This window comes from Hippoglossus stenolepis, chromosome 9, assembly GCF_022539355.2.
Source record: "Hippoglossus stenolepis isolate QCI-W04-F060 chromosome 9, HSTE1.2, whole genome shotgun sequence".
In the NCBI taxonomy this organism is placed as follows: domain Eukaryota; kingdom Metazoa; phylum Chordata; class Actinopteri; order Pleuronectiformes; family Pleuronectidae; genus Hippoglossus; species Hippoglossus stenolepis.
This window is the reverse complement of record NC_061491.1, coordinates 25,997,847-26,010,030: the sequence shown is the minus strand read 5'-3', so window position 1 is coordinate 26,010,030 and position 12,184 is coordinate 25,997,847. Positions and strand designations below refer to the sequence as shown.

Sequence of the window (12,184 nt, the reverse complement as noted above, 5' to 3'; positions counted from 1 at the left end):
TACTCTGTCATAGTAATTTGTGCCTAAGGGACATAAAGATAAAGTTGATGTTTACCGGTGACTGGGCTTTGGAGAAGTTGACGTGTGCATAGAGCAGCACCGCGATGTCCTTGTGTCCTGCTTCCAGAGCGATGGACAGAGCGTTACTCTCATCCTGGACGGACGGAAACAGGAAGTCAACAAAGACAACGAGACAAAGAGGAGAAGAAGGAATAAAAAGTTTAAATTAACTGAAATAAGAAAAGTAAATCTGTCAATTTCAAAAGTCTGGATCAAGAGTTGTGTCGATAGAACATCTGCAGAGAACGAGCTACTCACGCTGTCGCTGAGCTTGGCGTCGCAGCCGGGTTGAGCCAGCAGCAGCTTGACGATCTCCACGTGGCCGTGCTCGCTGGCGCACATCAGCGCCGTGGAGCCCTCGTCGTCCTGGATGTTGACGTCGGCCCCGTGAGCCAGCAGCGCCCGAACCATGTCCATGCGGCCGTGACTGACCGCCAGCATCAGCCCCGTCTGACCCGCCTGAAACAACAGCTCGGTCAGCGGACAACCATTGCCAGGGTTTTGTAATGTGTTGTTGTGTTTTCATATTAACCGCATTGTGTTTTGTGTTTGCTGTGTTTTGTGATTTGCAGTTGCTGGGCAAAACAAGAATTTGTTAGGGTGTCACACTGAGATCTAGAAAGGTATTTTCCACTGTTTTATAATTTAATGAGAAATAAATCAATTAATAACGAATCATTAATCATTAACCAGCTACAGCCATAATTCCTGCATCTCCCCCCCCACACACGCACGATGATTCATTTGTAAAACTGGCAAAAGAAAATTCTCCACTAACTCAAAGCCCAAATCCAAAAGCTTTCTTACAAATATCAGTCACATCTGTTTTCAGATGATAAAAAAAAAAACATAAAAACTCCCTGACAGCTCAACATTTGCAAAACGATTTACACCTTTTCACCACTTGGTGTCACCAACGTTCCATTTTTCCCACCAAAGAGTAAAAGTTCATCTTTCTGAATTTGGTGTGTTTGTGGTTTACAAATTAATTAGAGACAAACACCTCATTAGAAGCTTTTAAAATGTTATAAACTTTTCATAAACTGATTCAGTCACATACAATCTGCCTCCGTTTGATTTTCGACCTTCAGATCGCGGCCCATTAGGACCTGAAACACGCGGTGTGGTTGTGGTTGATGCCCTGCCGCCGCCTTTTGACCTCTGACCCCCCCCGACCCTGCCGTCACTGACCTGGCTGGCCCGGGCGTTGACGTCGCCCTTGCTGAAGAGCTCCTCCACAATACGCATTTCCTTGGGCGCCTCCACGGCTGCCAGCGCTGCGAGCATGATGGGTGTGTATCCCGCCTTGTTCTGCTGGTTCACGTTACACACGTCTGCACACACACAGACACACACACACACAGAGATAGACATGATGTTTAAAGCGCTCCGACTCTGCCTGTGATTGATTTGTCAGACAACACAACGAATGCACAATGTGTCGGGCCCGTGACGCGTCAGTCAATCACGTCTCTACTTCACAGAGACCTGGGACCACGGCGCCTTGTCTGAACTCATCCTTTACACTCGCTGCAGGACGAGAAGCTCCGCGGTGAGACATCAGAGCCTGGTGGGACAGAGGTGGGTGTGAGGGTGGCACTGGGGGGGGCTGCAGGGGCCTAAGGAACTGGGGGCCGGTGCGAGGACAAAGGCTACAATGGGAACAGGGGAGTGGATGTGTTGTCACACGGCACAAGGACACAAAAGGCCGAGGAGACAAAAGGCTTTTAAAGCAGCGAGTGGCCGGGACCTCATCACAGTCTATTGAGCCTTCAGAGAGATCGCCACATGGCTGTTTGGAGGAGGAAACGTGTTCAAGAGCAGGAAAGAGAAAGTTTATTATCTTCCTTTCTGGCCTTTGGGTTGTTCAGCCCAGCTAGCATTATCGTCTTGACTTTTATTTACCTCTCAGGAATTTAACAAGTTAAATTAAAAGGCTTTTATGACCGTTATGATGAAGTTTAGGATCATGTGTGGCAGATGAAGGAATATCAAGAGTCCCAGAATTACTTAGATCTACTAATAATTAAAGATAAGGGGAAGTAGCCGAGTAGAGAACAACCCTGGAGACACCACGTCATCTCCCAAACATAAATCCAGGCCTATAAATTCAGATTAATCTGACAACAGAAATGTAGAAAGACTACATCGTGTGATTGAAAACTAAAAACTTAAACTTCTGCAGAGAGAACATCTCGTCTCTCGTCTTCGCTCCTTTCAGGCGTCTCACCTGCATCCAGCAGCTTCTTCACCACCGGGAAGTTTGAGTGCGACACGCTGTAGTGCAGCGCCGTGTTGCCGTTGCCGTCGGCCATGTTGACGATGTGGCGCAGCACGGCCGGCGAGATGGACCCAAAGGCTCCCAGGTAGTCCTCCACCATGGCGCCCATCGCCGCCTTCTGGCTGGACACACGGAACCACTCGTGTTGCACCGTGTTCAGACACGCTCTCTGGAAAACAGCCAGGACTGCTTAATACTCGTTATAAAAATAAACAGTCATCCAGCACATTTCATACGGACAGTTAAATACAACTTCACGTTATTTTTATATACAGAACATAAAACAGTTAGAATGAATGATGATGATTCAGGCTGATGTATAAAAATAACATTTTGACCTTTAAGCTCAGACGTGTTGTTTTGCAGCTAATGAAAATATCTGTGAGCTTTTCACAGATATTTTCATCGTTCGTGTTTAATGTTTGCAGATATTAAAACTTATTTTACAGAATAAACCGTGCCGAATGTTCTTTGTTACAAGAGTTTGATAACGACATCTCAGGAATCATTGCCAATTGTTTTAAAATATAGATATGTGATTTATTGGTACTGGAATTTTTGTATTCCTTAATATTGGCATCCGCCTAAAAAATCCATATTGGTCAGGGTCTAGTAATTATTTCCATAAATGAGGAATTGAGCCTTGAATGTTTTGAGACTTGAACATTGAGCTTTAGACTCACAGCTCAAATATTAAAATGTTAGAGTTCAATCAGATGATTACAGATATAGTATGTGGTGATGGAAGCTTGTGACAGATGTGTTAAGAACAGCGGGATCTGGGACTGTGAACTTTTCACGGTGTTTTCGTCAGAACACACAGATTCCAGTCAGTAAACACAAACAGGACGAGTCGTGAACCAAACTCCTCACCACGTCTTTGCTGCTCACGGTCTTTGGGTCACTCAGGTGAGTTTTGAGAACGCTGCACGCAGCCAACATCTTCTCACTCAGCTCATACCTTTAAAAAAAGAACATACATACTGTATAACAGAGCTTATTATTTTAAAACTCAAATGACTTCAATTTAACTGGAGATAGTTTTGGTTTTATTTTGGTAAGCAAGCTGCTCTCTTGGCTATTATTAGAAATCAAACCCAGGAACCAGCCAAAGAAAATAGTCAAATGAAATCAGATTATTTTGTGATCACATGCAGAGTAAAGACAGTAGTGAAGAAATATAATCAGTAGATTAATTCATAAAATATTCCCATGTTCACTCCCTGTGCTGAATTACATTCTTCATGAACCCACCTGTCTCTCGTCTCCGGCTTCTCGGAACTTTCCTCTTCGTCTTTCTTGTCCACGTCCTCGCTTCCCTCAGGTTTGAACTCCTCCCTGCTGCCCTTTTGCTCCACGTTCTTGTATTCCTCCTTTCCTCCCAACTCCTTCTCCTCATCCTCCTCCTCCTCCTTCTCCTCATCCTCCTCCTTCTCCTCATCCTCCTCCTCCTCGTCTTCTTCCTCCGACCCGGAGGAGCTGCTGTCCTCTGAGCTGGAGTCGTCGCTCGACGTAGTCTCGTACCTGGGCCACACGGGGGCGACAAAGGCAGAGAAACATAAAGAGTCAAACTCAGGTTAAAGAGAACACGTTTTTACAACTCTTTAAAAGTACGGATACTTAAAAACGTGACAAAAGCCACCTTGCTTAACACATTTAACAGTTACCTGGAAATGAAACGTAAAAGATAACTTAGTTTAATTTAAAAGCAACATTCTCGGACTCACCCTCCGTTCACCCCGACAAACTGCAGGTTCTTCTTGGTGCCGTTGGAGTCGGGCCGGCCGTCTTTCTTCTTCATGATGGACTTCAGTGTGTTCTGACTGCCGGGCTGCCCTGAGGGGGACAAACAGCAGAATCACTCAGACAGAAAGATCAAAGTAAATCTGAAGTTTAACGGCTGATTGTCACATCCACATGAATGATACTTTTAAGGTGCATCTTTTATTTCACGTCTTGGTTTGTTTTTCTTCTGTTTTCCTGTAGTTTTCATTTATTCTTTATAATAAAATCGTGTTGGTTTATTGACAAGACTTCAATACATCTGAGACAACACAACAAAGTCCGAACAGAGTCCAACAACCTCATCAACACTATTCCTATTCTATGTTTATGTGTTTGTATTGCAAGTTAACTTATTTGAAACTCTTTTACTTTTTATTTTCACTTTGCCGTTGTGACTTTCTGATTTATTATCTTACGACTATTCCTCATCCATTGTTAAGCCTCTGTGTTAAAGGTGGGAGACATTGACTCCTCTTCGACGACAGCAGATAACTAACTCCCCTTAGCAGCACAACTTCACTAACGAGCCGGCTCAGCTCATTACACCCGGCTGATAAAGGTCCTCCAGAGCTCTCCGACATGATCGAGAGCTCTGGCAGAGAGTGAAGTGACCATTGAGTGTCCATCTCTTGTTGTTTCCACGGCGATATGTCAGCGAGGCATTGGACGTTCTCCCAAAACCCTCAAGTATCTCAGTCATTTTAAGTACAGGGCCTCGAAAACCCAAATACCAGCGAAGAGCGCCAGAACACTCAGCACATCTGCCAAGACTTGCCCCGACGGAGGGGCCTCTTTTACTGCTCCGGGGAAACAACTCAGAGTGTGTGTGTGTGTGTGTGTGTGTGTGTGTGTGTGTGTTCATGTAGCAACATGTATGCAGTTGCATGTGTTTACATTGGAGAGTGTCAGCTCAGCAGAGTCATTCAGCACGTTTCCCATGTTTTGACAGGTGGGAGCAGGAGCAGGTCGTCAGAAAGAATCCAGGCCCACGATGAAGATGATGATGATGATGGTGGTGGTTTGACTGTGGCCATGTTTTGGCGGTCACCTGGTTTATATACGAAGTATGTGTGAAATCCACACAGATTCACTCAGGCTCCTTCTGGCAGTAGGATTGTGGTCCATCTCCTCCCGACACAAGAATAGCTTCAACCATCTGCTGCGTTTTTCAAAACCAACTGTAACATTATCACTTCACCAGTGATCAGTTTTCAGAGCAGTGGAGGTTTTCTTAGCTACCAAACCACAGCCTGCACATCTGGCCCGGAGAACTCGGTGCAGATTTACGCAGCAACGCAGCCTCCAGCTCAGTTAGTGTTTTTTTATATTTTCTGGCTCCGTGCACCAGCTCACTGGATTTAAAAAAAAAAATCTAATAAAATTACTTTGTATTTTTGAAACCCGGCTCGCTTCCAAACAGAGATTTGTTTCAGTTGCTTTGCTCGACTACGAGGTAACTGTACATCACGGAGCTCTGGGATCCATTACGAACAACAAGGCTCCATCGCATCATTACTCTCCGTACACCGGGGGCGTCGGCTCCTCTTTAACCTCCTGTGTGTTCAAGCACTGGGCTATATTCATCTTTTCAGCCTTTCTTGAATTAAAGTGAAAATACGTAACAATTCTTCATCAAAATGTCCAAAAAGACGACGACTAGACATTATCCAAAATGTTCAAACCCATAAAAATCCATAATCTCTCTTTGCTCGTCTCTAAACCACGTACGACGAAGGAAAAATAGACTTTCTATTGATCACTGACAATCCATCACGATTATTCATCGTCGTTTGGTCCAAGCAACCCGAAAAGATTATGGGACAAGAAAGGGCAAAGAAGACAACTCCCCTGATCCCACGCTGCTTATATTCACGCATTTTTCTCTTTTAAAAAACGTGGCACAATTGCTCAGCCATCATTCCTAAACGTGGACTACCACATTTAAATTTCAGCCAAATCATCAACGTCTGTGCTGTGGGGGACAGAATCGTACCGTGCAGCGCTGTGGACATCTGCAGGTGCATCCTGCTCTTCTGCTCGGCGGCACTGAGCTGCTGTTGCTGTGCAGGTTTGTCTGCTGGACTCAAACCTGCGGACGTCTTCTCCACCTGCGACCGCTCCGTCTGAGCGGAGAGAGACTGGGAGCTCGGCTGCTGACTGGTCTCTGGAAGGAGGAGACAGAGATGAGGGTTCAGTGTCTGAACGCACGGGGAGAAGGTAGCATGTGAGTTTCTGATGTCTGATGGTGCGTAAATATGATAATGAGCAGGAAACGTATTGTTTTAAACTTCTCTTCTGTGCATGTTAATGGTTAATGGGACAAAAACAAGATGTGACAGTGTGACGTCACCTTGAGAAACTGAGATGGACATAAAGTTGCAGTCTGATGGAAAACAGCACAATCTGGTGTGTTCAGGTTCTTCACACAAAACAATCTCAGATTTATTAGGAAATAACCGATAATTCATTGACCTCAGATTTAAAACCACAACCTTCACTCGGGAGAAAACATCAGTCTTTAAACCCAAAGGAAATAATGTGACATTAATCTTGAGAATTATCGACTCATATGAACATTTTATCTTGATATAATTTCATCACCCAGCACTACAACTGCTTTTAGGATGTTTTAATCTTATAGAAACAACTCGTACACAGACATTTTCTTTTGCACTAATGATTTAATATTTAAATACACAATTTGATAGACCTCTCCAGTTATATTAGACATTGATTTTCCTCATGAGTGTTTTAGTTTTCTTCTCACTCTATAGATAAATAACTAAATACAAATTTGATTCGACTGTTGAACTGGTATCCACTACCATCAGCATCTTAACACACACTTCTATAGAGTCGCTCCCACTTTGTTAAACAAGCCCAGTGCTGTGATCGTTGAATTACTGGTTACTTGAGAATGAACTGGGTCTGGTTAATGGCCCCAGAAGCCAAAAGAGGCCGGCAGCTGACCGCAAAAACAGACTCGCACACAACGTGGACAATCGGCCTGCATTCGTGTGCCAGCCAGCATGAATGCATGTTATGTAACTCAGGAGCCATGAATCAGCATTGACACAGAGGTGTTAGTGGAGGCAGGGCGGTCCGCAAAACCAACAAGTGGCCGATTTGTGCAACGTTATTGGCTCCTGAAAAGAAATGAGCTCATTGTTGGTTCAGGTCCAAAGCCCCCCGACGCATTTTTGAGTCAGAGATAACTGTGGCCTGTCCGATCCAATCAGGGTTCTATTTAGACTGAGTGTGAACACTCGAACCACAACACCCCCGGAAAACTCTACCCCCGAAACTTTGCTGCTGTTCAGTCCTCAGCTGCATCGGAACGGCTCCGCAAACATGCAAAGGATTTATTTTACGTTGCATGACCATAAAATATATTTTTTTTTTTTTAGGAGAATAAATAAGTTTATACATGTTACGAAAAGCTATTATTTCATTGGAAAAAGTACTTCACAGAGGAATCTAGGAAAATTACAATGTCCCAGTATCTCTCAAAACAAAGCACTACATAAAAAATACTTTATACATAAAATAAATAAGGAAAGGCCCAAAACCCCCCCCTAATGAAAACCGATTTAAATTCACAAAATCAAGATTCTTATTTGTTGATCTGCACCAAATTTCACACTCATCAGTCCCCTGAATATGCCTGATTTTTTAAAAAACAAGATCCATGAATTATTATCTGGGAAATCCAGGAAAAACCGAAACAAAACTGCCTCTCAGACTGTTAAAGAAAGTGAAAAAACATTTTACTGGATTCCTCCCTGCCTCGCACCACGTCCTTCCACGAAGGTTCCAGTAGTTGTTGTGTAATCCTGCAACTAAACAACAACATAACCTCTTTCATGGAGATAATAAGAAAGAAAGCTGATGAATTTATCTTTAAAATATCAGTAGAATTCTCTTTCTTTTCACCCATCGTAACATCTTAGTGTGTTTAATGTCTTTCATTACTTTTTATTACCCACGTTAATATAAATAAACTGATTTCCTAATCCTTTGGGTTATTATTACCATTTTTGAAAATGTCGTGAATATTTGAGTGGCTTCTCCGTCCATCTCTGTAGAAACTGGTCTGATTCGCCTTTTTCCATTTGTCTCACTTCTGGGGTTTTCTGTTTAACAGCTGTTTCTCTATAAAGGAGGTGATTACCAGACTGGTGAGAGAGTGACTCAGGTATTTTTCCCAGGAGAAAAATCACTCCGGCCCAAAAGACACTAAAAAACATTTGTGATGACTAAAACAGAAGAATCCTTCTTGTGACTCAGCATCTGAGTTCAGTGTTTACCGGAAAAAGATCTAATGAAAGTAGAAATGTGATGAAATGAACTATTTCAATCTGATTTATAAAAAGAAATCAAACAGCACCATCTCTTCAATGCCCCTAAAATATTAGGTAGTTGTGTGACGACCATAACTAACATTGTTTTTGCATGTATGTGTGTGTGTGCACTGTAGTTGTTCCTGTAAGTTTGCTGTGATCTCTTGACTTTCAGCCAGTTACCACATGAACCCTTTGATTTTTGAAAGCACCTCTGCAGTGAGCACGTGGAACCAGCAGCGTTCTCACTGCTGGACGTGATTGAACCTCTCACCTGTATCTGACCCCACGGAGTCGGACTGCAGCTTCAGGATGTCCTCGGCACTTCCGGACTTCATGACAGAGTTGATGGACGACAGCGTGCTGACCAGCTGACTGTTGATGGATCCGAACTGGGACTGGGACTGGGGCTGACCGAAGGCGTCTGCCAGCTCAGTGTAGTTCTCCGCCAGCAGCATTTGTTGCTCCTGCAGCAGCTTCTGCACCCTCTCTATGTAATGGTCCAGTCCGACACCCCCCTGGGCCTCAGCTTGCAGTGGTGCAGGTGCCATTGTCTCCTTGCTGCTGCTGCTGGTGACACATTCAGCTGCCTGGGAGGGGCCGCATGCGATGTTTCTGGTTTTTAAGCCAACCAAGAAGTTCTCGTGGATGTTCACTGGTCCCACCCCACACTCTTTGGTTTGAGGTGAGCTTGATTTGCCAACGAGTGACTCCACATCTGTGGTGGTTCCAACAGCAATCGAACGTGTCTTTGCTGTAGCGTGGACGTCTTTGACGAGTCCTTCTCCAGCGGCGACCGTCCTCGTTTCTGTCACAGCTGTGTTGGTGTGTTTATCACAAGTGACGAACGCCATGTCAGTGAATGAGTCTGAGAGGACGGCTGTTCTTGTGTTGGTGGATTTGTTTGCCATCTGTGTCTCAGTGTTGGTCTGTTGAGTCGATGACTCCGGAGCAGCCGTGACTCCACAGTCCACTTTAATCACAACATCTGGGTCAGTTCCTTGCGTCACCAGCGTCTTGATGGGACCAACGATCACGTCCACTGAACAATCTCCACAGCCGACTGACCTGCACTCTTTGCTCAGCTCCGTCATGGGTTTGCAGAGGGCCAAGCGGTCCACGGACTCCTCGGTGTTAACTCCCACCTCGCACACATTCAGCTCTGTGCCGACCTGCTGGTGGCATGTCTCCACCCGCCTCCCTACACACTGGTCAGACACCTCCACCCGCTCATGCACCACCCACCGGTCCATAGGGATCTCTGGGCCTGTGGCGATACTGGTGACACTGGGTTCACAGGAGACTCCTACAGTGTGACTTTGTATAGTTTTAGCTGTGCTAACATGGCTGAACTCCACATGGTCACCCACCCCCTGGCTGCGCGTCTGGACTTTGGCCTCGACGCAGGCGTTGTACATCTCCGGCTTGGCCATCATACCTTTGTCTGCCTTTTTCTTGTTTGAGCCACCAGCTGCTTGAAGCTCCAGTTTTAGTTTCCCCATTTCCATCTGGTGCGTAGTTTCTTTCAGCGTTACCTCCAGGCGATAGATCTTCTCCTTCAACGCTTCGATCGTCTGCTGCTGGAGCTCAATCTCTTTCTCAGCTTCACTAGTCATGCCCAGCATGGCTTCAGTCACGCCTACTGCAGTGCTGCGAACTTCCAGCCGCTCCGTCACGACTCCTGCATCCCGGACACAGTGTTCACTTGTCATCTTCCTCTGACTGACAGGAAGGTTGTTCATGTTTTCATCAGTAACTACGCCAACAGACTTTTGGTGGGCTTGGTTTAACGTGAGTCTTTGAGGCCGAAGTTCATTGATGTTACTGTCCTGGGTCGTCTTCTCCAGAGCTTGGACCTCTGCAGCCAGACTCCTGAACTCCTCCAGCCGCTGAGTGTTCTGTTCCTGGGCCTCAGGCTCCATGATGTGCAGCTCAGGTTCTTTCTGAATGGGGCCCGGGTTCTCCATTTGGTCAACACAGCCTACACTGTAGGAACGCTTACGAAAACCTCCAGGAACTGGATTTTTTGATTGAGCAGCCGATTGTCTTTTTTCCTCCTGAAGAACAGCAATCTTTACCTGTAAGATAGGAATGGTTTTCACCTGCTCCTCCAACTCTTTCAACCTCTTGAGGGCCACCACCATCTGCTCCCGGATTTGGTGAAGGTGTAATGGGCTGACGTTAGTTACAGGCGTGGCCATGCCAGAGCTCATCGGGCTGTGGCGGATGGAGCTGCCCATGGATGTTGGGTAGTAGGGGTTAAACTCTCCACTGGGGAAGTGGCCGTTGATGGGGAGAGGCTGGAGGGTGCTGGGAGAGATCTGGCTTGCTGCCACAGAGCCCGAGTAAGAGGACAGCGAGCTGCTGGAACCCATGCCACCGAAGCTGGCAAGACGGCGACGGGGCATCGGGGGCTCGTTGTGCGGCTGCATGAGGAGACGCTCCTGTTCGAGCCGACGACGCGTCTCCATGAGGGTCTTCTCCACTTGGGGGTTGTGACGAGGGACAAACCTGGGCGAGGGAGGGGGCAAGAGCTGTTTCTGCTCAGCGAAGACCGAGAGGGATTGTTGCACGGGGACTTCAAATGTTGCCCTGGGTTGGGTGGGGGTCAGCGGTGCAGCGACCTGGGGCCTGGAGGTGAAAAAGACTGGGGACTGCTTGTCGTCGCTGTTGGAGGAGGACAAGGAGTCTGTGGAGGTCCATTCAGCCCGAGTGCTGCCCCGGCCAGTGCTGCCCCGAGGCACTGCCAAGGGTTTGGCCACTTTGGGCTTCCGCTGGATACTCAGCTTCTTGATGGTGTTGCCCCTCTCAATGTCATCGACATACTTGAGGAAGTCCAGGTCTAACTGAAAACCGTAAGGCGTTTCAACATAGTAGGGCGCCACGGAGTCCTTCTCGTCTTCTGTGCTTTGGCATCTTTGTCCCCTTTCTGAAATCAAAACCACAAGAACATTTTAGTGGGAAGTTCTAATTCTAGTGTTTTTTTGTAAAGACCAAAAAATGTTACTGGTGAAGAAACACTTGAATTGTATTTGTCCCTGAAGCAGAGTGTCACATAGTGTTTCCTCAGCCGCTGACAATCACTGTAATTTGACCACGCAAGTTCAAACACGTCTGATATTTCTGACATCTCGGCTGGAAAAGTGTGAGTGGTAATCATTTCAGGGAAGGGATAGTTTAGGTCAGCCCAAAACTATGTAAGATCCGAGACTGTGTGACGCAAACAAAGCTAGAAAGGAAGCATCTTCAAAATGAAAAACAAATGTGGTATTTAAGCCTGGTGAGGATTGTGGAAAGCAGAATGTGTTTCAGTGCGAAGCCTGTTACAGATAAACAATCTATTGTTGACAAATGCTGGATAAGAGATGAGCCAAAGGGCTGAAAGTGAGCAAGGAAATCAGATAGTCCAAAATCCATTCCTCATGTAAGCATTTGACAATCCACAGACAAACATGAACCATAAACCACCAGGTTTTGTGACAACAGTCTGGAGACAGAGATAAAAAAAAGCAAACTAAAGTGAGTTTAAGAATTTCTACACTTGTACAGATCAATAAAAACCAGTTAAACAACAGTCCAAACTCCACACGACCAGTTGAAAATGCCCCGTCAGAGAGCAGGGATCAGGACACGCCACTACAGTTGCCCTGTGTTGGCTAAATACAGCGTCTTGTTCTTGGTATGCCTGGAACTCTCACCGACTAACGCAAACACAGGC

General features: G+C 45.8%; 1 protein-coding gene across 5 annotated transcripts in view; it reads right to left on the bottom strand.

Annotated features, from left to right (window-relative positions):
• Positions 1 to 12,184, bottom strand: part of kank1a (KN motif and ankyrin repeat domains 1a) — a 47,603-nt gene that overhangs the window by 1,001 nt on the left and 34,418 nt on the right. For all 5 annotated transcript variants that reach the window (XM_035165449.2, XM_035165448.2, XM_035165451.2 and 2 more), the window contains 9 exons: positions 8,741 to 11,395; positions 6,120 to 6,290; positions 4,069 to 4,177; positions 3,596 to 3,865; positions 3,215 to 3,302; positions 2,291 to 2,510; positions 1,252 to 1,394; positions 319 to 519; positions 56 to 154 (listed from right to left, as the gene is read on the bottom strand). In XM_035165449.2, the coding sequence (XP_035021340.2) occupies positions 56 to 154; positions 319 to 519; positions 1,252 to 1,394; positions 2,291 to 2,510; positions 3,215 to 3,302; positions 3,596 to 3,865; positions 4,069 to 4,177; positions 6,120 to 6,290; positions 8,741 to 11,395 (3,956 nt within the window). The remainder of the gene's footprint in view (positions 1 to 55; positions 155 to 318; positions 520 to 1,251; positions 1,395 to 2,290; positions 2,511 to 3,214; positions 3,303 to 3,595; positions 3,866 to 4,068; positions 4,178 to 6,119; positions 6,291 to 8,740; positions 11,396 to 12,184) is intronic.